Source organism: Patagioenas fasciata, chromosome 1 (genome assembly GCF_037038585.1).
Source record: "Patagioenas fasciata isolate bPatFas1 chromosome 1, bPatFas1.hap1, whole genome shotgun sequence".
NCBI lineage: Eukaryota > Metazoa > Chordata > Aves > Columbiformes > Columbidae > Patagioenas > Patagioenas fasciata.
This window is the reverse complement of record NC_092520.1, coordinates 64,493,034-64,519,607: the sequence shown is the minus strand read 5'-3', so window position 1 is coordinate 64,519,607 and position 26,574 is coordinate 64,493,034. Positions and strand designations below refer to the sequence as shown.

The following is a 26,574-nucleotide window of genomic DNA, read 5'->3' as shown; positions in this document are numbered from 1 at the left end:
ACGTAAATGTGACTGTTACCTTTCTTGTCAGGTCTGGTTTTATTTTTTTTTGCCAATTCCTTAGTAACATTCAGCAGCTTGGTTTTAAAACATAAAAAACCTGAGCACTGTCCTGCAGAGACCTAATGCAGCAATTCATTATCAGGATAGCATTTAAACCAATTTTCCTTGTAATGTTTCTGTACATACAGAACATGAAAAAAAAGCAACGCTACACCAGTGAACACTCTGGCTGACATTTAACTCATTGTGTTGCATATTTTGACCTAAACGTAACAGTTTGTCCATGGATACTAAACAGTCACAGTTAAAACCATAAGATAATCTGCTCTGTATGTTCAGATTCAGGGAAAGTTTCCCACTCTAAAAAACAACCAAAACAAAACCAAACCACACCCACACAAGACAAAACCAGTTTCTGTATAACTCAAAGCTTGAAAAGGAGTTGTGGAAAGCAAAATAATGATCTACTGAACCTTTGTTACTGATGACAAGGTACATGACTGAAAGATGCACAACTGTGTCTCAAAGTCAGCTAGACTTTGATAGGATTGGCACTTGACACAATCCCTGCCCTGATCTGCGTAACTAGTTGAGGGGAAAAAGGGAAAAAGGGAGAGGGAATTTCAGTTACTTCTGAGACTATCATAAAGAGCTCTTCAGCTCCAAATCTCGGTACATTATCTCATATTTGAGATTTGTTGCATCTCTTTTACTCTTAAGAGAGTTTATCAAGAAGAGGTGTATTCAAGATCCTGTTTCAGATTCAATGATTTGCAATGCTATCCAAGTGAGCCAAGCAGTTCAGAAATGCTCAAAAGTCACTTCCATACATAAAGTTCCTCACCTGACAGGATAATCCTTACATCAGAATTGCTTACTCATGCTGCAATATCTTCTGTCCTATCTTCCCTCTTTTTTTCTCATATAGAATTTGCCCTTATTGGTAGAGAAATGGCAATTCTTGTTTAATTAGTCATCTGAGATGTTCAAACACAGGAAACAAGTAGCATAAATTAAGTTTATATATAATGTGCCTGACATGTGCTAGTGTTAAAAATGAACCCCCAACACAGGATAAACTTAGGTGGACCCCAGAAATTCAGTCAACACTGAAGCACATACCAAGTAACTGTATACATGGAGCAGGAACACCATATCATTCCTACCTCCTTTGCCATGTATTTAAAAGGATGTGGCCTGCAGAACAACTCACATGCTACACAGAGAGCTAAAAATATTTTGTTTAAAAAAATGTTTTCTAAATGGAGCCAGAGAGTCATCTTTGGTTAAGGCCACTAAAATATGCACTCTCTTATTCCTGCTTCTACAAATTCAAAAGGTTTTTATAGAATTACACCAGTATAGAAAATTCTGCATTTGCAGATCATTATACAACCTCTGTCAATATTTAGGCTTGGTTTTCCAAGGAGAAAGATCTTTGCAGGAATCATGACAGTTTAATTGTTTGCCTACCTGAAACCCAAACTCCTTAATTTATCCTTTCTGAATACATGCAGTATTTTTCTAATTAGATTGCCATTCCCCATCCTGTATATTTATTCCTGACATAGTAGGGCATCTATATCAATTAAGATTTGTTTTCCAGAAGGTTTGTTGAGCTGTTCAACTGGACAATCAAATACATTTTTTGTTCTGTTTTTCATTATTGATTTTTAAGCCTGTGCTCAAACAACAACTTGTAGCATTACTATAATGAATGTAACGGCATCAGTGAATATCAAGCATCTCAACTGGCTTACTAAGATGACATGTAGTATCCTTTGTACTGTTACCTTGGAAACATTATTTATCAACTTTAAAAAGATTTTTTTTTCCACTTAAAATACACAAAATATTTACTCGTTCACAAATGCTTCCCATACAGAAGCAGCTTTCTGGTTTTGCAGTACAAATCCAACACACTCAAATATACTCTATCTCAGGTTTCTGTACACATATATATCCTGTGAAGTCACACAAACAAGCTCCTTGTACATTTGATACATGATTTGGGCACAATATGCCCAATTCAATCAGATCAGTCTATGTAGGCCATAGTTTAATGAAAGTAGAACTGCTTCTAAATACCATAACATTTTATGCAACTTCTGTGGTTTGGTTGTAGTTGTTTTTCATTGAAATTGTTCTACAAATGTTATGTCTGCTTGTTAGAAAGTAAAAAGGAGAAAGTAGTTTTGTTCCTTTCCTTATGAGATGGCACTCCTGTTTGGAATGTGAATAGCTGTTTAGAGGTATGGCATTTTTAACCTATATAATAGAAATAAACAAATTGTAAAGCTATGCTCTTGCTAACTTCTTTCTTGACCTTCTTCCTGCAGGAGGTCAGCTTTCTCTATTGGACCTGTAATAATTAAGCAAATAGCCCTAGAAAAAAAGGCACAGGCATTTTTTGGTATAATTTTTGTCAGAACTCCTTAGAGAACATAACAAACTACACTTCCAGGATGAGCTTCAAAGCCACAACATTATCAGCAATTGTCACATTCTGTTCTCCAGCAGAAGAGTTTTTCAGAGGGCTGAAATGTGAGACAGAAACGAGTAGAAGAAGATTCAGAGAAAAGTGAACTAAACCCAAAAGGGATTTCAAAACCTATGAACCTTCAGGCATTTTTCTACTTTCTCAACTTCATCCCAAACTGTTTATCTCTCACAGAAAAATAAAAGTATTTTATAATAAAAACCATGTTGAGAATTTGCTATTGAAAAGAAACTTGCGAGCAAATGTCACAATCAGCTATTATCAGTATCTCAAAACCCATCCTAAATTATTTTCGAATGCATGAAATAGCCCCAAATTAAAACTAGAATAATGATTCTTTAACTGGCTGTATTAGAAGTTGCCAGCAGAAGTTCAGCTCATTGACATGCACATTTTTTCTCTTGCTACTCATCTATTCTGTAATGCATGAATCATCTGTCCATTTGAGGTTTGTTTTAAAACATTTTAAAACCAAACAATTAACTACAGGGGCACATGGATATGCAATAACAGTAAGTGTGATGGCTTTTGTGATACTGATGCAATAAACTACCACATGTATCACAATGTTTTATTAATTTAAAATATTACCGTTAACATAAGGAAGATGAATGCAGTTATTCCTAGAATGAGGATTTCTTTATTCCCTTTGCTTTCTGCATGCAACTTGCGATAATACGGTCCTATGAGATAAGTCTTTATAACAAGACATATAAGAAAAACAGCAGCCAGAGAAAAGAGAATTTGGCCAATCAGTATCAGTATTCTCAGTGTTTCCTTGAAAATGCTGCAAGAGAAGAACAAACAAAACATTTCTTTCAAGTGCTCTCATGCCTCCCAGCCAGTTCTCGTTAAGTGAAAAGGTCTAATTCCATGGATGTTCAAAACTGAGTAGCTACAGCAAGATGTTTAGATAGATTAGGAAACAAGCTGAATACTAAATACTAAAGTGCCCAGCAATTTCTTTTACAGCCTAGAATTTACTTCCACATTGATTAAAAAATATTTTTGTTGATTGATCTTCATAGTATTATTGAGTCTGATGGTTTACCATCACGTAGCCTGAGAAAAATATGTCTTGAGGGAATAAAGTAACTGAAAAAATTTACTTATTTTTTACAATAAAACACTTTTCACTACACATTTTAAGTACTGCATAGGACTAAGGTAGCTGGAGCAGAAAGAATATCCTCATACAACATGAAAAGAAGAAATAGTAAAGGGAACTCGCAGAACAGAGTGTGTATTTTTCCACAGAATTGACATTAACTGTAGTGCTCCCATATTCATATTTGTAATCTACATACTAATCAGAAGGGGGTGAAAAATACATAAAATATATATATTTTTTTTTACCTGGAATATGTGCTCGCTCCTGCTTGAATAAGCGTAGGCATGACAGCTATAAATAAACCAAGCTGCACATCCTGCATCACCAACATGCCAAGTAGTACACTACTGTAGTCAATATCCCCTGTACACCAACAAAGCAGTCATGGAAACATTCATCAGAATATATGAATGATTGCAGTGCTCAGAAATCTAGAAATGTCTTCATCAAATGGAGGCTAGGTATAATTTTTAATGGGGTGAGGTCATTCAAAGCATTCTGTTTTGGTTTTTTCCCCACCAGTAAATTAAAATACATATAAACAGAAATAGAAATAAAATATGCATATGAAGCTTCTGTTACACAATAAAAATACAGACTTTGCTTAGCAGTTAAGCACTAGATATGCATTTACTGGAACTCCTTTACTGAAAACACACATTCTTTAGAGTAGCAGACACATGTAAGAGCCAGCATGTGTAAAATACACACTTCAAATTTAGGCATTAGAACATGAACATTCTAGGAGATGGAGAGAACTTTAATGCAGTATGTAACAAGGGAGGTTTAAATGGAAGAAAGCAGGATGGCAAAACTTTTGAAAGGAAACCTTCACAAGTCTTTGAGAAGTTAGCAATATGGGACTTGAAGGTACTTATCTGAAGAGCTATTGGCTATGAAAGACTACCTGAACTGGTCTTGGTTTGCTGAGGAAGGATGTGAATTATTTAAGTTACCCTTTCTGCCCTGGTGACAGACTGGCAATAATTGTCTAACCTCTTAAAAAGCAGAAGGATTCCAGACCCTCAGTAAAGTCCATTCTTAACATGGAAAGTACTTATTAGGCTATACTTTCTCCAAAGAGGACTGGCTATGTAAATAGCAGGTACACCTCATAACGAGAATATATACAACACTGGTTAGTGTTAAAGGACAATGGACGATTACTTGTAAACCAGAGCTAAGAGTGTGTTTTGTTTTAACTAGTTTCTCTCCTAATACTACAAAGTCAACTACTTTCAAATTTTATTGTAGATACTACAATAGTCCATATTTAAAATCACACTTACCTTCTTTATCTCCTCGAACACTACCTGCAAGAAATCTTGACACCAGTGGTGTGCTTGATAAAGACAAACAAGTGGAAATGAAGACACTTTGTGTTGGTCTGATTTGGAGCAAGTGTCCCCATAGTAAACCAAAGGCAATCATCAGAACCGTCATGTAGCAGGGTCCTTGCACAGATATTTTCCATACCTCAGGAAAAAAACAAGTTCTTGTGATAAAGTCTGGTAACACTTTTCTCACTGATAAGTTACAATGATTTTCAGCACAAATAAGCAGTTGAAGATGCATTATTTGGTTTGCAGTGCTGAACCACAGAAGTAACAGGGTGTCATCCTATACATCCTAAAATTCTGATGTTATTATGCCCAGTAGATAATATTCTAAGTCAGAAGGCTCAATACCAAGAATTAGGTAAATTTCCCAGAGCTTACAGACAAGTTAAGGGCCAAAGTTCCATTATGGGTTAAAATATATTAAAATCATCAAATGGAAAATAAGTTATTTGACGTGATTCCAGGGAGTAGGAAAAAAAAACACACAACAAAACAGGATTGGTAAAAGACCATCATTAGTACAAGTAGCCCACTCCACGCTAGTACACAAACAATTCTGCAGTAAGAATTTACATGCTACCATTTAGGAACCGTTGAATTACTGATTTTTATCTTTGACTTTAGACAGACTAGAAATAGCAGATTAAGCTGAATACTCATAAATTTTAACACATTCCAATTAAAGCTCTTACAATCCCCTGAACCCAGAACTATCAGTTTAGAAACAAATCACACAGTGCAACCCTTTACATACATAAAGTCCTTATGTATTTTGCAGCAGTATTTTCTACTACTAAAATTCCAGCTGGTTTGTGATTACTTTTTTGAAAAGACAAATATGAATATTGCATTATATGGCCATCAGAATTCAGCAAAAATATACAAGTTTCTTTTGGTCCTAATTAAAAAAAAAAGTTCAAAGTTACACCAGTATATTACCAGGGAAAATGTAAAAATCTGAAAAGTAACTGATAACATGATTTAATTGCCGACATTCAAGGTATGTACTGGTATTATATAAAAATACCTTTCTTAATCTTTCAGGAGAAAATTCCAGACCAACTAGGAAGAGAGTGAAGAATACACCAAACTCTCCTAACGTCTCCACCTGTACAATAGACTTGGGGCGGGGAGGGGGGAAGGAAAAAAAAAAATTCAATACAGCAGTCTACTTATAATACAAATTACAAGTCCACTTACAAAACAGATTGTTTCTCCTTGTGTCACTTGCTGGTCATATGGCTTCAGAAGTTCCCTCAGCATCTTTAGGGTTCAAATATTTTTCCCCATCACCTGGCTGCTACTAAATAATTTGGTTGGATAGTGCTAGTCACCCAAAATGCACACGTGCACTGATCTAGGTAAGCCTGCTTGGTTGTTGAAGATAAACAGGGTAAGTAAGTTACTTCTGGCTAGCTATTTTGTCTATTGTTTTAAACATTCTGCTAGACTGTAGTTGCTGTTCAGTTCTCCATCCTGTAGACTACATGCATCCATCTCCCAGACCAGTACAACTACCAGCCTTTCTACTTTAGTGAGAAGGGTGCAACACCAAGAAAAGTGGTTTTCTTGCTTGCCCCAACAGAAAATACTAACATTTCTTTCCTATATATTTACAGTCCAGAAGAGGACAGGGTCCATCAGTCAGAGAGAAGTGGAGATGGAAAGTATCTTCCCTGCTAGATTAGAATCTGCCTGCCTCCTCAATTCCTCCAACATACAACTTTTTTATGAAATACAGAAAAGACAAAAGTATAAGTACACACCAGAGACCCAGTCAACATAAGCATTACCCAGATGAATAATGTTCAGTCACAACTCCACAAGAAACAGGAAGCTCATTAAGAAATGGTATAAAGAAACCTCTCTTAGGTCTGTTCTGACCACATCATCTTCCTCAGTTTAAGCCTCTGAAAATTCATTGTTGAATCTCTTTCAATGCCAAGCTTCCAAACTTGTTTCTTCAGTCTAAGTTGTCAAGCTTCCCAGACCTTCTCAACCCAGAAGTTATGTATGGCACAAAGATTATTAATTCATCTCAACTTTAGAATACAGCATTTTGAAAGAGTAGTATTTGTAGCCTTCTCTTCCAATAAGAGATTTACAAAAATCCTACAATTTCTACTCATACCTACTTACTTTTTAGCTCAACAGTCATTTTCAACAAAACTCCACATAAGAGCAGTGGTTGCAAAGACAGTTAAGTTCCAAGCAGCAATGTGGATATCAATGTAATAGACACATGTAACTTAACTGGACATTACCATGCAACCTTAACATGTGCCTGTTTTGCCTGCTGGCTAAACCATCTGTTAATGCACACCAGACCACTCATCAAAACCCATGTGATATCTGGCCAACCACAGCCCACGGTTTTGCCCTGAGCTTGTAATCTGGGTACATGTGATGGAGCTAAAAAGGTTCGAGAGACTTCAGGAATGTGGGCAGGAGACTGGAAAAGAACTAGGGTGACTAAGATTGATAAAAGAGCTACAGAGACAAAAAATAACTCTCCAGGAAGCCAAGCTATGCCACTCAGGGGATTACTCGTTTTAAACATTTCCTCCACTGCCAACATTGACTTTTTGCAAGTTTTTGAATATTTGATGTCACTTAAATAATTTTGCTCTCAAATGTGAGGCTTTATGATTAAAGACAAAAAGAAAAACAAATGAACACACCCCACAACACACAACCTTCATCTTTCGCTTTCAACAATTCCTTATATCACGATTATAGATATGAAAAAAATTGAAAACAAAGTTGATTCAAATACATACAATTTTAAAGGGCTCAGTTTGCAAAGGTGCAGGTTTGGGGATTATTTTTTAAAATACATATTCTTTAAAAACTACTTCTGAAGTTTTCAACAAATGAAATCAGTCAAGAAGCAACTTGCACGCTTACCTTGATACTGTTTAGCCCTGATGGTCCTAAGAGTACTCCACAGATGATATACCCAAACATGGTTGGCAATCCTATTGTTGTGCACAGCCAGCCACAGGGCAAGGACAACATCCCTATTGTCACAATATCCTAAATATATAAGATTTACAAATGTATTAATATAAAGGACACACAAATTTGTGATGAAATTGAAGACTACTATTCTTTTGAAACATAAAGAGCACTGTAAAATTAAAAGTAGAATACTGCCTGTGAAAAGAAAACACAACTTCGGTAAATTAAACTGAACACTTTGTTGTAGGGGTAAGCACTGCAGTTTTGCAGATGAAGCAGATGAGGTAAGTAATTGGTATCTTTGTGGACTTTTGATCAGTTTATTAAATATTTTCAGTACATTATAGGAAGTAGACAGTTTCCTGGGCAATTGTGGGGGAAATGACACTTTGCATTATCACAAAATGCTGAAACAGATCCATTCTGGTTTTGTGTCTTTTGGGGTTCTGTTTGTTTGTCTGTTTTTAAATCTCAATGCAGTTATTCTTCCTGAAGAAGAAATACAATTAAAAAACATGTCTATGTATTTTCCAGTGTGGGAATAGCAAGACATGCGGTTCCAGCCACCTGGATGATAAAGGAAGATCAATACTAACATGACCATCCAGACAGTTAAAGAAGAAGTAACACTAACATAAATAAAATCACAGCAATTAGTCAAAATATAAAGGGCCTTGGACAGGTTGTACTGAAGTATGTTTATCATAATTGTAAGGAGTGATAGCCCAGGCTCATGAGAATGGTATCTCGGGCCAGAAAACTGCCCCCAGGTACATGTGACTTGTGAATGTTATTGGGCCTAGTCTGTGAAGGAGTGGGAACATGACTGAAACAGACACAACATGAGTGTGGTGTGTTTGAAATAACAATTAATGAAAAAACATCCTACCTAACCTCTTAGTCCAGGCCCTACCTGTAAACCTATAAATTGTGAATGGTTAACAAAGAGGGCCTCAGCCTGGCTCAGCTCTGTTCTGCCTGGCTCTGCGCTCCCTCCTGAACGTGACCTCTGCTCGTGTGTCTTTGTCTGCATCCCAGAATGTGTCGTTCCTCATCGCTGCATTCCAGCATCCCTTTTTTCATCACAAGACATAAACATGGCGAATTCTCTCTAGTGACAACATGCAAGTGGTTTCTCAGGCACAGCAGCAGCTTGTTTTAACACTGTGCAGTCCAAAAGAAGAAGTGCTGCCTCAAAGGTGCAACAAGTTATATACAATAAAACCAGAGAGGACCCATGCAGCATCATCATCAGTCTTGTGCAGACTATACTAGGAGCAGGGAACAGACTGGCCTGATCACCAGTAGATGGGGGAATCGTGAATGCTGGCGTAACTTTAGAGGGACAGATGCTGAAATTACATTCAATCCAATCAAGCAGTACTGGCATGCAGACTAGTGGGACTAAATATTATCAAAATGAATGACAAGAACGTCTCTAAAATTATTACCTTTATGAAATGATGATCAGCACGAGGAATGGTTGAATCTCTGGGCTTGGTAAGGATATACTGATTGTTCTGGGAATCAATAAGCATACTAAGACCTAAGTCATCCTCTACTTCTCTTTTTGAAGCATTTCTTTTGGAGTTGTCTTCATCTTCTTCCACCCTCAAAACAGCTTCAAAGTTAACACCTCTCACCTGTTAAAAAAAAAAAAAAAAAAAAAAAGGCAGCAAATAACACAAAAACAAAAAAAGGGGTCAATGAAGCATACAATACTATTACTTGTGCTTAAAGTTGCTGCAGAATTTGTTGACGCTGAAAAATACACTGCAGTTTCTTCTTAGAGAAGTCTTTCAGTCTGTCTATCAAACTTGATGTCCATAACTGAAAAGGTTGTAATTTGCTTTACATTTTAAAAATTAGGGATTTTTCAGACCTCTTCGGCCAAGTTGTACAACCAAAAAATAGAGACAGGGCTTCAAAGATGTAGAATTCCAATTCAGTATTTTCAATTCCATCTAATCTGTTTTTTGTTTGTTTTTTGTAATAAGCTTCATCATATTTAAAACACAAAAGGTCAGGCTGAAATGTAACGTTTTATTCCATTGAACAAAAACAATTAGAGATTGCAAAGTGGTATTCGGTTCACAAAAATCTGAAATAATGACTGCATTCCAACTCAAGAAAATGTCCCTGTCCTGTAAATTCAAAGGAGAGAGGGTAAGAACTGTTTCTACCTAGCTCTGTCATCAGTGCTTGTAAGGAAGACCCTAGGACGATTTCAAAAGTCACTGTATTGTAAATAATATAGATTTTACCAATATTCAGAAACAGTTAAGGTTGTTAATTCTTTTAGACTCCAGTAAAGAGAGTAGGCTATTGCTATCACAATGACTGACTACAAAATATTCAACTTTTCTGGATTGCTGTATTTTGCCTCCAAAAACCTCCCAATTTAATGCAGAAATGCGTTCACATAAACCATCTATAACACAGACTCCTATTTTTCTTTGCTGATTCCTCAGCACATTTTCCCAAATTGTTCAGATAAATATTGCATTTTCAATATTTCACCTGCAATTTTTATCCTTTTCTTCTACTCCTTACATTTGCGTATGTGTATAATTACAGAAAAACTCTTATTGCAATATGATAGGCCTCTAAAGAACTGGAAGTCACTAAGAATCAGAGGGGGAAAAAAAGAAATTCGAAGCAAATTATGAAGTTTTCAGATTTATTTAGAAGCATAAAATAGCTGCTTCAAATGTCAGCATTTTTAGCTGTTGGAGTGAGAGGCTGATTACCATTTTATTTTTAGATATTATCAAAGTTGTCTTTTCACCCTTTTTTGCCCAAAACTTTTTTTTTTTTTTTTTTAATATGTGTTTTGCCTTTACTTCCCCTAGCTCTCCACTTGCCAGGCTATTTTGCATTCCAGAATGAAGTGTCCATTGCTAAGTCTAAGAGACCAAACCACACTTTCATGTTTTCAGAGAAATCAGGAGCTGCTGCATGCCACATACATGCAAACTATTCTCACAGCGTTGGAGCAAAGAAGAAAGGCTTTCCTACAGTCCGCAAATATGAAAAACTGTTTCTAATCAGATTACACAATAAGTGCCCAGTCCTACTGGTTTTCTGTCATCTTTGCTCCTGACCTCTCCCACAACCTCACTGCTACTCCAGGGATACCAAAACAGATCTCGGAGCTTACTATTAAATGTTGGTTCTGCATTTAAAACATACTTTACGCTGATTTGCACATTGGGACACTGTTCCGTGCAGTGTCCCTATCTTGCAGATGACTATTATTCTAACTAAAAAACAAAATGCTAATAATAAGCCAACATCAGTATCTTCTTGGGAATTTAGTGTTATGACATCAGCAATAGTGTTCACTAAGTAAAATTATCTTACGGAATACATCAGCAATGAAGTATATACTTTGAATTTCTGGAACTTCAAGTTCATATAGAGTTTGTTATATGTTCCTATGCACTTGGTAGTTTTTGTGGCTGGAATCTAACCAAACTTCTCTGCATCAAAACTAAAAATGTATCAGAGGTCATATAAAAACAATGCAATTGCATAAGTACCTTTCTCATCTAGTGGAGTTCACAGTCTAGGTCAGAAACAATACTAGGAAAAAATGGAAGATGTCTATAAGATTAAGACAATTACAAAAAACAGTCTGGGTGGTTTTTTATGTCTAATATATATAAAAATCATACATTGTGTGGACATTATGGTGCATTTTTACTTTTACAAAAGATGGAACTGACAAGAGACAGGCTATGATAGAAGAGCAAGAGTAGATGGCACAAGCTGAGATGAACCTTTAAATATTAATAACTTGGAGGACATAACAAGAGAGAATAGTTATTTTCAGGATTTTATTTCTTGAAACAGAAGTTCCTGAAAACAGGCTGTACATAACAGAATATGATGTGCAAATATTCTTGTCTTCCATCAAGTGGGTTAGCTTAGATTTTTTTTTTACCCACTACGCTTCTCAATTCAATTATGTTCTAATAAAAGCTTTTATATCTTTATCAGATTACTGATGATTCTATTAGAGCTTCTTTGTTCTAACATCGCAGTGTTCCACCTTAGAAGAAAACATGTTAGATGTTTCTTGCCAAGACAGAGATGCAAATAGTCCTCAAGGTTGCATTTCATTATTCCTTTTCTTTCATTAATAGAGAAACAAGCAGAAAACCAAAGAGAGACACCGACGAAGAAGGATATGTTGGCATTTTGCCAAGGAACGGGTGTTGGAGAAGAAACCTAATGCCTGGTCTCTTTCAAACGTGCCGTTATACCCCAGCAAGACAGAAGAGGGCACTCCAGCTAGCTCACCCCTTCCAGCTGTTGGTCCTGCTAGGAAGGATTCCCCCTAGGTACAACTGCTGCGACCTGGTAGATACAAAATAAAAAACTACTTCCACTTTCTCTCAGCTGAGCATAACTATCAAAAAATGGCCTGGTTCTCTAGTATAGAACAACTGCTTTTCCTCATCAGCAGAATTCAAGAACTATGCTTGCATCAGAAATCAACCTGCAAATCAACAACAAAACCTTTCAAGAGTAAAAGCCAAATAAAATGGCAACCTGTGTTTATGTAAACAGGACCAATTTAGAGAGTCAGTCTCCCAGGACGGCACAATGGAACACTAGAATAAACTGATGGACTCCCAGCTCCAAATACACAGAGACTTACCTGAGGGACACTGTCCATCATGCACTATGGAAACAATGAACAATGCAAATAGGCCAAAGTATGAAAAGCAGAGGAAGTCAAAAGTGGAGGAAAGCAACACCACAGACACATTTCAAGCCCTTACCTTGAAAAAGTATATTTTCCCAGACTGTGAAAACTAACTGCGGGAATTCTTGTTCTCCCATAACTTTCTCAACAAAATGAAGGGGAAAAAAAAAAAGGCAGAGACTACACTTCACATAGCAACTTGATATCCTGCAAAGTCTAAATAATAAATATCACAGTCATCCCTCCCTGCCACAAACAACTGAGATGTCATAACTCTCATGGGCTGTGTCAGTGAGATGCACCACACTTGTCACTGTCAAAGTGGCACCTGCAGGAAGGACCTTCAAATCAAAACTGCAGAAATCACTAGTAAAAAGGAGTAATTATTCCTGTTTGCTCAGTCCTAACAAGCAATCATTCAATCACTACTTTCTTGTTTTTAAAGGGAAGTAAAACAAAACGTAGAGCCAAAAGTATTTGGTTTTGTTTGGTTTGTTGTTGCTTTTTTATCTTCTTTTTATTTTTTAATAGTCACTAAAATCCTAACAACTATTTAACACAAGAGAAATGCCTATGCTGCAAGTATCAACTACAAAAATAAATGCATACCAATGAAAATATTGAGTCTAAAGCATCACTTACAGATTTGTTGTCATCAAAGGCATGCTCTTCTATTTCCTCTTCCAATCTATCAGCTGCCTTCCTGACATCTTCTAGAATTTCATCAAGGATTGACAGGCTTTTGTTTTGATGCTGCATATTCTTAAGGGCTTCAACCTGATGTTTTTCTGCTGCTAAGAGTTCAACATATTCCATTTCTTCCTGTTGAATTTTACAAGACATCAATTTTAAAAGTGCTGGCCTGGCTTAGAGCAGGAAAACATTTGACATAAACGTACACTTCTTTTGACACAAAATATCTTAAGTGGAATTGCAAAAGCAATGTAGACTTTATAACGGTATTTGAAGACTGCTTTCTCTTGTATCAATTTTTATTGGTGGAAGCAGGCAAGAAAAGCAACAAACAAAATATGCACCAATTGCCTTTTCAAACGCATTAAACAGTAGAGTTGCCCCAAGGTTACAATCCAGAAAATACAAGAAAGGAATGACTTTGAGGAACTCTAAGAAACATTTCAGAGCCAAGTTTAGAACTCAGTGCTTTAGAAGGGAAACATAATAAACTTTAAAGCATAGCTTTACTGGCTACAATAAACAAATTGGAAGGAAAACACAATGAATCTTACTTTTATAAGCCATTTTATAAACATGGGAAGAGGTCTGTTTACAGTTTTAAAAAATTACAATAACTGTGGAAACAGCTACAAAAAAATAAAAGCAGTTGAGAGAAAGTACAGATGAGCAGTCAAGTACTCTAGCTGAGGTTCCTGCTCATGTTTCCCAAGAAGTATTTTCCCTATTAGAAGTACAATACTTGACTTTGTCCATCTTTACAGCTTGAATCTCTTATAAACTTCCACTAATGACTTCTTAAAACCATTTCTAGGCTTCAGAATTAAGAAAAAATGCTGATGTGGTTTGATATGGTGTAAAAATATTTCAGAAGCTTCCCTGATAAAGTTATGATGTTTCAGGTGCAAAAAGAGAAAGAAAAAAAGTTTTATTTACTGATCAAGTCTGGACGTAATATTACCCCTTATACATGGTAACCAAGACAATAACCAAACATTATACTCTATCAATACACAAAGTATTTTTTGAGGACTTTATGAAAAAAAAAAAGATACGATACTTCACTTTACATGACTACAGTATTTTAAAATGCACTGGTTGAGAGAGAGAGAACAACTATGAATGAAGAAACATAGACAATGGCAGGTTTCTTCCTCTCAGTTAGATTCAGGATGCTGAGAATATTTAGATGAGAAACACTCTACATCTGTTCTTTAAGAGAGCCAATGTTATTGCGAAAGGAAAAAAAAAAAAAAAGACCAGGCAAAAAATACAAGCAGTCTCTAGGTCAAACTGAATTCCCTGAAAACTCAAGTTTGTCTCCACGTTAGATGTCCTGCCATACTCAGTTAGAATGTAGGTCTCCCTTAGGCATCTAAAATGGCTCTAAACTCCTATGCTTAAATAACTGGAGTGTCCCCTCCTCCACATATTTGTGGATGGATGTTTTTCCTTTGAAACCTGCAAGAAGATGCATATAATTGAATCAATTCCTTGATGCCAAGAAAAAAGTATGTTCAGTACAGCCTGTAGTTGTGGCTTAACCCTTTTAAAAACCTGACAATCAGATGAATACTTCTGGTCATGATGAAACAACAGAATTGCTGGCTCTTGTCTGATGTTGTTTAGAGTAACAGCAGTTACACCAGCATGATGAAAATTACCCAGTTCCCAAAATAACTGGAGTTCGGAAAAATCTAACTATTAATGTGCTTGGCCCAATGTCAACTGCTTTAGTTCTTATGCAACACATAAGCAAAAGACACAGTCACTCTCATACAGCCCCAAGCAAAAACATTTCCAATTTTTGTTCTCCGCTAGTAGACATTGCTTGAAAGATGTAAAAAAAACAGTCCCCGGATGAGCTGCAGATTCTTTACTCAATCAGCAACAACTTAGAACATGAGATGGAATTGAAAAGGGTTACATTCTTTCCCCTCAAAAACAGAACAGGCTTTGCGTGGAGGGAGCTAATCAGTCCTTTCTGCCAGCTGAGACAAACTGGCTGAACAGTTAGAGGTAAACTGCAGTTAAATAAATAAGGCTCTAATTTTCAATAAGTTCTATCTCTGAATAGTAAGGCAGAAGAGCTTTGAAAAAATCTCAGCTTAACTGTAAGTTCCTTTAATTAACGAAGACAAAAGCTTTTGTAGTCTATTAAAATAGCATCTCTGTTCTCACTTGCAGACAAGTGTCACAGCAGTAGGATGAGACAATCACAGAGAATGGTGTCCATGAAAAGGACAAGCCATCTCAAACAGCCTGCTACATGTTAAGCAGAGGTGCATCACAGTACAAATGCTGTTCCACAGCTCACACTGGGATTAGAGACATCTGATCACAAGGTACATATGAATCAGTCTTTAAAGTAAGGTAATACAGTCAAGGATTGTGCACTAAACAAGAGACTGGAATACCTAGAAAAACATGAGCAAAATGAAGTAAAATTAAGTAAGACTTTGGGGCAATGCTGGTTAACCACACAGTGTTGCTGTTGCTCTCTACTGTTTAATCTCGGATGAAAAAAGCACATTCAGTGAAGGATGCATCTTTGCACTCTTTGCGAGGTATTCTTACCATTTTTGGCTGAGTGGTAAGCACCCAAAAAATTAGAAGCTGGTAAGAAGTACATAAGATGTTGTTGCATTTCCCTGAACCTATACACATGTCCATGGAGCAAGGGAAGGCAGAAGCTATCTTCAGTGCTTCTTCCTTCCTCCACCCCACCATGAATGGTTCCGCTACACCTTTTCCTAGCAGCAGAACAAGCAAGAAATGCATCAGACACATACATATCCCAATATTAAAGACTTCCAAATACTTCAGTGCAACAGAAATAAAATGAAGAGTCCAACACCCTCTACAGTAATTTGCATCTTCCATTCAATCACTGTTGAAAAATTGAAAGGATGTCTTATGAGTAACATCAAAAAATTACTTGTTACAGTAAAATGAAACTGCAACAAAACTGGCCCAATGTTTGTCTTCTGAAGTAAGAACAAGTGAAAAAAACAAAAAGTATCATCTCACGTAATTTTCATCTTTTTGGCATGCATTTCCCCACTATGTATTGTCTCAATTTATATAACCATTGTAAGGTTAGAACAACAAATATTCTGTTTAAATAATTATGTCCATGACAGAAGAAGGAAGGGTGTAAAAGATTGCTTGTTCAAGTAAATACCTTGATACGATAACACAAAAAAAGCTTACACAATCCACCTCTGCAGAACTTAAGTTTCGATGGAATACATATCTAAAATACATCATCATACACACAGGCCTCCTTTTATAAGAAAAGCAGCACACTTCTCAGCTTCAAGGATTAGATTGCTTCAGTATTTTACAGTAACATTGCCAAGAATCAGGCAAATGAAAAAAGAAGATTCTGGACAGCTTCACTGCTGCTATTTTAAGAGCTCTGAGAAGAGAAGAAAAAAGTAATTTTCATGACAGTTACTACCATTTCTATGCAGCAGAGGCTGGAACTACCATTAAGCGCCAATATGGAAGTCACATTGAGCACTTCATTGGAAAACACATAGATCCAAGCTACTCCCTATCCAAATTTTTTGTAATCCAGTTTTTGTTTTCATCAAAGAGACCACTTCGGTCTCTCAAAGTCTGCATCCTAACTTCTATTGCCACAATTCACCACACATCTTTCTTAAAGAGAACCTCTTGCCATCTTCACCTGATGAGACCTGCACACCTCTCGCACAAATGCCCTTTAGAGATTCTCCCAGCTCAGATGCTGTATCCCAATTGCATTTTTTTTCCTTCTCTTACTGCCTTATGCAAGGGCTGCCTCTTCTTTTAGAAGACTGAAAATAAATAAAATTCCTAGTATATTCCTTCAGTAATTGAGGGGTAGAGCAAAAAATAAAAGAGAGGAATTTAAATACCAAATCAATTACGTTACATTTTCTCTCAATGGGAGGCTCAGCACACAGTCTGAGCACTACCAAGTCCAGTAGACACTGGCAAATTGTGCACACTCTAACAGCCCTGCAGTGGCATGGGAACTCAAACTTTCCATGAAGTACTCGTGCTCAACTGTTACTCATCTATGCTTTTCTTGGTAAAGTTATCTCAGCCACCTCTTTCTTGGAAGCATTATTTTTCAAATCACCACTTCTTAGGCTAGGAGTGTTGTACTGAGATTAAAAATCTAGTCATCTCATATTTTGCACGTTCATTTTACCCGCATCTATACAAATACAGAAATTAAATGCAAGAAGTCATTCTGTTTAAATTGTATAGTTTGGTTGAGCAATGCTCATTTAAAATGGAAAAAAAATAACAGTTAGTACTTTGCCAATTTATGGCATTATTTCCACTCTGATAATCCCACTGGCTTGTCTAGTGCAACTGTGCTTTGTGCGCTGGCTCACTTCTTGTATTCCTTCCCCTTTAAATTATTTGCCATAGGTCTTATGATTATGCTTTGCAATAAGAATTATTAACTACTAGTAAGTTTTAAGCTCTACAGCAGAATTACTTATAATTTTACTAATGAGAACAAATACTTCATTCAAAATCCATCTTAAACAGTAAACATTGCAAGTTTTATGGAGATCCCCTTTTTTATTAAAACAGACTGAAACCATGCCATAATAAATTTAAAACCAAGTAGAATATTAATACTTTGGTAGTAAACATGGGGGAACTAACCTTAATTGCAGCTTCTCTCAAGGCTTCCAGTCTCTGTCTACTGCTTTCTTTCATATTTACAACATCTTTGTAATCACCCTGTAGAGCTCTCTGGAGGCCGTGGATGGCTTGAAAGACTGAGTTTTCACTTTCATTTAGCTCCTTTTGGAAAATTTCAAAGGTATGCACCTGGAAAAGTTTCTCTTCATCTGACAGTCCTGCATCCTTCTCAACTGCTCTTATAGCACTTTTTAGTTTGTTGAGAACAACATTCTTTTGGCGAAGAAGACCAGAGAGTTTTCTGCAGCTCTCCAACACCCACTGCTTTCTCTGAGTGATAACAGCTCCTTTCCCACGGTGCAGCTTTATTGCATGCTTTACTACATCTTCATGTTCTGCAGGATTTGCTAAGTGGTCACAAGGCAGTGAAACCAACGTCCATAGGGAAATAAATCCAGTCACCTTCATTCTTCACTTTTTATTGCTGTTGGGAGAAACTGATAATCCACAACTACTTAAAGCTTTCTGCTACATGGTTTCTGCATCTCCAGTACATACACCATGCTGCAAAAGAGTACCAATCAGTTATCAAACATGATAATGTTGGGCCATTATATCAAACAAATGTAGAAAACAAACCTAAGACTGCATCCTACATTGTGATCTTCAAGAGAATGTATATGGTCTCCCTCAGTAAACAGCTGTCAAACCAAGAAACAGCTGAAGGTTACTGACAGATTTTTGTTTTCCCCTAAAGATCATCTTGTTTTAAAAACACTGAATGGAAAGTTTAGTCATATCACATGGTAGTCATCTGCACCTCTTAGATGAGAGAAAAGCCATCCATGGGCTGTACTTCAACTTAGCAACAGAACTCATCCTTCTTACCTGTAAGTCTTTTGTATTTTTTCAAACCTATCCTAAAAAGAAATGCATCATTGTCATTTGTTACTTATACAGCCCCAGAAGCATTAACACACTCAACTATACAAAACATAAGGAAAAAAAGTGTAATGAAACAGATCATGTTATAAATCGTTCCTGTGAAAGAAACATTTCTACAGTAACTACAGCAAAACTTCCTGGACTTCTGAGCACTACTAGTTTGGATCAAAGACATTCACCTTACAGGCTACATGGCCTTGAGGCATTTCACTTCAAAGCTAGTTATTGACCCTCACGATTTTAAAAGTATCATAAGAACACTAAAAGTAAAATCAATTCATTCATAACTTCATTTCTCAGAAGCTATTTGAAGATCTATATTTACACTGCTATATTTGCTTTTAACAACAACCAGGATATAACTTCAAAAATAAGAACCAATTTCCCTCCCCCAGATCCTACAGGAAAATACTGACATTATTGTAAAATAACCAAGTTATATTTTCTTTAAAACAAACACACAGAAAACCATGCACACCACAAATCTAAATGCGTGTACAAAACATACATTCATCACTGAAGCATGGCATTCTAAAAATGCACAACACATACCATGTGTTAGTAGATCAACAGAGCAGGTATTTGCCTAAAACTTTAACTGCAATCTTGATCTCTGGGCCAAGAGCCTTAATCAAGAACCACCATATGGACATATTCATCTGGAAGCAGCCTGCCTAAGAAGGAATCTTCCTTCCCTATAATGCAGTAGCAGCTGTAATCGCAAGTATCCAAGCTAGCTATTATCAACATATTGAAAGGGAAGATGGCAAGCACAGCCACATGTTACCTGGGTTTTCAAAATTCCCTCCCATCTCCGTTTCAGAGAGAACTGAGAAAACCTGTCTGTGGGTTGGTTTATTTCTTTTCAATGCATGAAATACAAGCCTAAGTATTTAGGTATCAATAGGTGACTATGGGCTAGGATTTAACAACATAAAGAGCTAAAACATTCAAAATGAAGCACTGAAAGTGTAATTGAGGAAGCAGAAGTATGTCTACATCACTCTAATGTCAATAAAATAATTAAGTTGAAATATTTTACAACTTTGAAAGGATTACTGTTTTTAATAAAAACAGGAAAAAGTAACAATCCTCACCACCTGACAAAATTCTGCAGTGATATTTAAGGAAATATTTCTTCGTGTATACAAAGTAATACTCTTCCTGTTTAACATGTTTGGGGGAGAGATTTTGCTGAATGCATTACAACCCATTCCTGCAAGAAAGAAGGGGAAGAAAATGCCTCGTGAATATTCAAGCTTCCATTTGCAGAGAGGTGAGTAAAACACTACTGCACATCTTACACAGCATATCAAACCACATTAACTAAATTCTGAGCAAAGATTTATACTAGCAAGCTTGCCCATTGCTGCACTGTGTAAACCTACCACCGTGGTTCAGGCACAGTACACTTTTGTTTCAGTAACACGCTTTTTGCTTGGCCAACAAACACTATTTGGAAAAGCATCACCTGGGGTAGTGCTCAAAAGCTCTTAAAGGAATAATGACCTCACATATAAAAATAAATGTCTTTCAGAGTGCAAGTTAAAAAAAAAAAAAACACCACAGAAAACAACAAAACAAAAACCAAAATACACTCCTCTCCACGCACCAGTAATTATCAAATCAGAGGGAACTCCTGTGCTTTGGAGTCCTTTTTAAGCATCGTTTATTTTCTGATGGATTGCAGCTCATCTTCCCGATTTTTCCCTTCCTGAACACGATACGGCAGTACCGGATTTCATCCGGCTAGTATTAGACCCTGCCGTCAATACGAGCCCTGATCCTCTCTTCCAAAACGCTTTGTGAGTCCTCCCATACCTGCCAGTTCGCCACCACCCACCGATTTTCTCAACCCGAGCTCCGTCCCGGGCCCCGCACGGCAGCCGAGGCAGGGGCGCCTCTGCCCCGCCACGCACCCACCTGAGAGCGACGGCAGGCGGAGAGCGGCTCCCGGCGTCGCCGCCTCTCCTCTTCTCACGGGCCGACTTCCGGGCGGCGCCTGCCGGTACCTCTCCCTGGGGAAGGGCAGGAGTGGGAAAGAAAAGGGAGAACGGAGGAAGATCAGGACCGACCAGCCCCTTCCCGCCCCCTCATGGCGGCGGAGGGATGGAGGCGGCCGCCCCGCAGCCCACCCGGCCGGCGCTCCCCGCAGCGGTAACTCAACTTTGCGGCCCCACGGCCGCAGGTCCAAATCCGTCGCCACCACACGATCCCCACTCCCCCGCCAGCAACCGCCCAGCGCCCACCTCAGAACGGCGCCCGGCCGGCCGCCCAGGGGAAGGAGACGGAGACAGCGGCCGGCTCCAGGCGCTGCTTCCTCCCTCCCCCCCGTTCACCTGAGGAAGGGAGAGAGGCCGGCAGCGGCCAGGGGAGCGCAACAAGGCCGGGACGGCGACGCGTCGAGCACCGGGATAAAGGGACGGCGGCCGCTGACGGGAGGCGCCGCGGAGCCCTGTCCTTGGTAACGGCCTCTCCCGCCCGCGCAACGGCCGCCCCGCTCACCCTGCGCCGGTCACCGCGCGGCCGTGCGGCACCTTTAAGCGCAGAGTCGGACGGGAGCTGTAGTCCGAGCGCCTCCTCGCGGCGTGGGATGGGAAACGTAACAGTGGACTCTTCCCTCCGCCCATTTCCCGCCCCCACCTTCTCCGGCCCTCTCCGGCGCGGCGCACGCCGGGAGGCGTAGTCCCCGCTCTGGCGCTCCCGGGCCCCCTGGACACCGCCTCTCCCCGCGGCCGGCGGTGCCGGGAGGGCTGCGGTGCAGGGAGGGCCGCGGACTCTGCCGGCGCGGCGGGCGCGAACCTCGACCCCGCGCTCCGCCTTTGCGCCTTGTCCCTGGAGCGCGGCCGGCGATAGGCGGCCAAGGCGGGCCGGTGCGCGCCTGCGCGGGAGGCGGTGCCGGGCGGTGAAGTTGGTCAAAGCGCCGGTGATAACATGGTAGGTTGTTGGAGCGGGGGCGGGGAGGCAGAGAAACTGGGGAGCGGGGGGAACCCCAAACAGCACCCAACAACCCTCAACTAACTGGACCAGTGAGCCGAGCACTCCCCACACATACCCCCGTGTTTTCCCGCCGCTTGACTCCCGCTCCCCTACCCAGGGGGACGGCGCCAGCCGGGGGGACTGGGGGTGAGGAGGGACGAGTGGCCGGGCGCGCACGGAGCGGGGGACACACACCGTGCGGAGTTGCCCTCCCGCCGGGGCCGGGAGCGGGGAAGGTCACCGGGGGCGGGAGCCGGGGGGGGGGAGGAGGACGGGGGCCGGGCGGGGCAGGCGGCGCCGCGGGTATTTCGAGCGCCGGCAGCCGGCGCGGCGCGTACCTTTCCCTTTTTTGGGCTTTGGGCCGGCGGGGCAGGTTGTCGGGAGGCCCGTGTCCTTCGCTCCCGCCGCCCCGCCTTCCACCACGGGAGGGTCCATCTCGCCGGCTTCCCCCCCATCTCCGCCCCGGGACGCGGCAGGTGCAGCGGCGGCAGCGGGAAAGGTGCGGTGCAAATTCCGTTCCCGGGGAGGGTGCGCAGGGGAGGGAGGAGACGGCGGGACGGGCGGCGCTGGCAGCGGCCGCGGTGTCCGAGAAGGGGCTCACACGGGGCCGCCGCAGCCCGCGCGTTTTGCAGCTTCTGCGCTTCCTCGGGATTTGCGATGGGATGTCATTAAGATTTTAGAGAGGACTCCAAAAATGTGACTCAGTCGTGTCTTGATGCGAAGTACAGCTCCTTGTCTGGGTTCCTTTAGCGAGAAGTCCCACTAGAAACGCGGCCGCCAGACCTTCCCCCCTGCTCAGTGGAGTGTATCGGTACCACTGTCTGCTATGCAAGACATTGAAACTACACTCCACGGCAGAGTAGTAGATTGCATAGTCGAATGCGTTTCTTATCTCTGATTTCTTCAAATAACTCGGTGTTTCATTTTGAACCTATTAAAAAAAAATCCTGAAATGCCTGACATAAGTAGACATATAAGAACACACGGTTTTTACTTTGGAAGTGTTGTCAGAGGCCTCTGTTGTGAAGCGGTCGTCACTAAGTTTGTTGCTGAAAATAAGTTTATGTAACTGAGGGAGATTTTAGTGCAGAGAGACTCTCATAGTTAGACCTTAATGAAAACTGTGGGGGGAGGTACACAGAGCTTGCAGTCAAAGGATTATTGTGTATTTTCTTGTCAAAATAAGTTAGAGTTATTTTTGCAGCTCTTTTCCAACTTTACATGTTTCTTCTTGCATAAAAATAAACTTGGCATGTTTCTTCTTATATAAAATTGAAAAATCTTGTAGGAAAGACCAAGGTCCTTATCTTGTTTACATGATGTATTTCTCGTCTCAGGACCATCTGCAGTCAAGATGTCACCATCCATATGCGTGCAAGAGATAACAAGTAAACTGAAAGATGGTCCTATGTTTACTGCTCACTGAATCACGATTCAGTTTTTCCCCCTGATATTTTAAGAGACCAGTAAATTTGCTGTTATACCTGATGTAAGGAACTTAAGACAAATTTCTCAGCGCAGAGAGCATGATGTGTTAGAGTGTGATTTAACAAAATTGGAAAGTTGTCAGAATATAATAAAAAGCAGAGTTTGATTTAAGCTGTCTCCTTCCAGTTTCACATAAAGAATAATGTTGACCTATGTTAATAGCAAATTTGATCCCTATCAAATCCCTGTTCCAGCATCCTGGGGTTTCCACAAGTTTAGGGATGTTGTGTAGATATGGTTACTGCAATTAACTGCCATGAAGAGGAACATCTTACTGGTTCCTCTATGCCACTGTAATAGGCAGTTTTGCTGTTTAACATGTTAATAGTATAAACATCTTTTTCAGAGTTTAAGTTTTAGATGACATTTACAGCAACTTTATAGTCTCGTAACATTCAGCAAATCTCTGATGTCTACTTTATCTGTTTTCTTTTTGTCCTATGTCTTCTGCTGGCGATGGTTTCTAACAAAAATGTGATAAAAGCTTCTGCCTTTTTCAACAGATTTCACTTTAAATGATTGAACTGTGGTGTTCTTTGTTGCTTGGAAAATATTACAAAAACTGCTAAGCAGTTTTTCTGTGTGTATGAAGGACTTGTACAGAATCTGAGAATAAGTTGTGCCTTTGTAATTCTTGCTTGTGTAACCACTAGGCATATTTTTCAGAAGATAACCATATTGTTACATGATAAAACTTGTGTTTACTGCTGTTGCAGAACAGAAAAACTTAAGCATCTGTGAGCAATAAAGCAGAAATACAAATCTATTACTGCTAGAATATGTGCTGCTAAAAATGTATATATAAATGCTGTCATTTCAATTTGCAAAAGAAAATGCTGTCTTTTTAACTGCAGAAGAACGAGGCTTTGTCTTCCTGTAATTCTGAAGTGAAAGTTGTCATCAACAAGAAAACTAAAACCTTTTAAAGATAGGTGTTAGTAGTAGAATGCTGAAACAAACTTCTGGATCAGCTTCATTGCCTTTCCTGCTTCTTTTGCATCCCAAAGCATAAACTTAAATCGTCTCAGAAGGACAAGGTCCGCCAGTTTATGGCATTTACCCAGGCTGGTGAAAGGACTGCTATATACTGCTTGATGCAGAATGAGTGGAAACTAGAAGTGGCAACAGACAACTACTTCCAGAATCCAGACTTGTACTACAAAGAATCCATGAAAAATTCAGTAGACAGGAAGAAATTAGAACAACTGTATAATCGATACAAAGGTAAGGCTTGGGTTTTTGTTGTGTGTATTTTGTTGTTGTTTTCCTAATTATTTTGTTTGGGTGGTATTTCTGCTTTTCCCTCTGCCATTCTTAAGGACTTCCAAGGCAAGATCGCCAGCTTTCGATTCTCACTCTTTTTTACAATAGTGAGATAAGAATGAAAAAGGTTTTAGGTGGTCTTAATGCTCAGAACACAATTTCTGTATGTATTTCTGTTGAGTTTAAAGTAAATTCACAGTAGGAAATTAAACCTATCGTGGGGAAATAGCATCAGCTACATATGATAGAAAGGAGAGCAAAGCTTATTACACATCTTATTTGATTTATTGGCAGTGGCTGCTATTAAATATATGTAGAATGCACTTTGTATGGCAAAATAATACATGATTCTTATGCTAATATTTGGAGGAGTTAATTTTGTGCAATTATAGTTGTGTTTCTATGCATTACAATAAAAATGTTTCAGATAACGTTACAGCTAGGAGTCTGACAAAACAGTCAAATAAGAAAACTTAAAAAACTAGTCCAGCCTTATTCTATTCTTTTTGATGGTGTATTCCAGCAAAAGTGATGTGCTTGTTCAGAGAGACTTGGAGGGAAAACTGCAGGAGAGTGGATTGAAGGCAGAGTTGTTTCTTTTCCATTGTTTTTTATTTTACACCACTGTTAAAAAAAGAACAAAAAATAAAAGAAAAATATAGTCATGTAAATATATGAATGTACACAATTCAGGTAACTGCTTTCTGAAATGTGGCTGTCTGACATGAATGTGTGCATTGTTCTTTACTTGTCAGAGCAGAGTGGGCTGCAACCATTAGCAGCCCCAGCTGAGATCCATATGTCTTGTGTTTTAAAAAATGAACTCTTAACAATTATTCAACTATGATTTTATGTACTTTTTAAATTGCAGTTTATGGCATGCTTTGTACACACTTCATGCTCTTCTTAGGATATTGTTTCCACCTTTTTTTTTAATCTTTAGATTATGTGTTATTTGAACTATAAACATTTTTCAGTGTTTCATTATTATATGATAATGAATTGTGTAGGGACAAAGAATCAGCAGCACTAGCATTTCCTATGTGGAAAAAAAATCTTAACCAGAGAATCACTTTTTAAATTTCTCTTTTTCACTATATGTATAAGATATATACATATCTATATGTTTTCTTGTTCCTCGTATGTCGGTCTTAGAGATTGCTGAGTCAAAAAATATATACAAAATTGTAAATGCTACTAAGAATATCTAAAATGAAAAAAATAGCAGAGGTTATTTATCACTCCTCATTTTCTAGCAGAGGCAAACTGCACCACTTGGCTTTTGTGAAAGAAAGTCTAGTCTGCTTTATGTCCATGTTTTGGTTAGCAGCACACCTTCGCACTTCTAGCACTTCAACACTTGAATAAAGTTGTAAATTTGAACGAAACCTTCGCAAGATTTGAGAGAAAACAATAGAAGTCTTGGTTAAGCACCTTTCCTTTTTGCATCTGTAGCTTAGACCTGAATCATTTGCCTCTCAACAAGGAATTCCTTTGTCCTACAGGGCCTATAGAATACTATGTACATATTTGAAATCTGAGATGAGAGCTCTTTCATTTTATGTGCTCTGTGTAACTTTTCTTATCTGTTTATCCAGCAGCTCTATCAAAACAACGGTTTCATTTTTGTTCCAAGTTACCTGGATGATGTGAAAGGTGATGATAAGGATGAAACAGTCTTTGTTGAAATCTATCAGAATTTTTTAACACTCTGCCTTTAGTTCTTCAGTTACTCCCCAAATACACAAGAAATGTATTTTACATGTCTTAGAATTAGATCTGGCATATAGTATAATAGACATGTTTACTTGTCATTCCTGTGCAAAGGTCACTGAATTATACCATGAGTGTAATTCTTTAATGGATATAAAACTTTGCTAAATTAACTTCCTCTCTGTGTTTCTTCCACTATATTGTCTGGAAA

The 26,574-nt window shown here is 38.9% G+C and overlaps 2 protein-coding genes across 9 annotated transcripts in view; one reads left to right on the top strand and one right to left on the bottom strand.

Annotated features, from left to right (window-relative positions):
- Positions 1-21,419, bottom strand: part of TMCO3 (transmembrane and coiled-coil domains 3) — a 35,634-nt gene extending 14,215 nt beyond the window's left edge. For both annotated transcript variants that reach the window (XR_011738764.1, XM_071807409.1), the window contains exons 1-10: positions 21,170-21,419; positions 20,021-20,938; positions 17,997-18,539; positions 13,272-13,451; positions 9,367-9,558; positions 7,862-7,990; positions 5,982-6,074; positions 4,904-5,090; positions 3,860-3,977; positions 3,095-3,290 (exon numbers count right to left, since the gene is read on the bottom strand). Coding sequence is in view for 1 of the 2 variants with exons in the window: in XM_071807409.1 (XP_071663510.1) it covers positions 3,095-3,290; positions 3,860-3,977; positions 4,904-5,090; positions 5,982-6,074; positions 7,862-7,990; positions 9,367-9,558; positions 13,272-13,451; positions 17,997-18,443 (1,542 nt within the window). In the remaining variant the exon portion in view is untranslated. The remainder of the gene's footprint in view (positions 1-3,094; positions 3,291-3,859; positions 3,978-4,903; positions 5,091-5,981; positions 6,075-7,861; positions 7,991-9,366; positions 9,559-13,271; positions 13,452-17,996; positions 18,540-20,020; positions 20,939-21,169) is intronic.
- A 154-nt stretch (positions 21,420-21,573) lies between these two features.
- Positions 21,574-26,574, top strand: part of DCUN1D2 (defective in cullin neddylation 1 domain containing 2) — a 29,200-nt gene continuing 24,199 nt past the window's right edge. The window contains exons 1-3 of one of the 7 annotated variants that reach the window (XM_071807419.1): positions 21,574-21,857; positions 22,273-22,398; positions 24,395-24,611. In XM_071807419.1, coding sequence (XP_071663520.1) covers positions 21,855-21,857; positions 22,273-22,398; positions 24,395-24,611 — 346 coding nt within the window. In that variant the 5' untranslated portion in view covers positions 21,574-21,854. Of the gene's footprint in view, positions 21,858-22,272; positions 22,399-23,236; positions 23,389-24,394; positions 24,612-26,574 lie in introns of those variants that run through there. The other 6 variants (XM_065829599.2, XM_071807448.1, XM_071807434.1 and 3 more) reach the window with 6 other exon arrangements.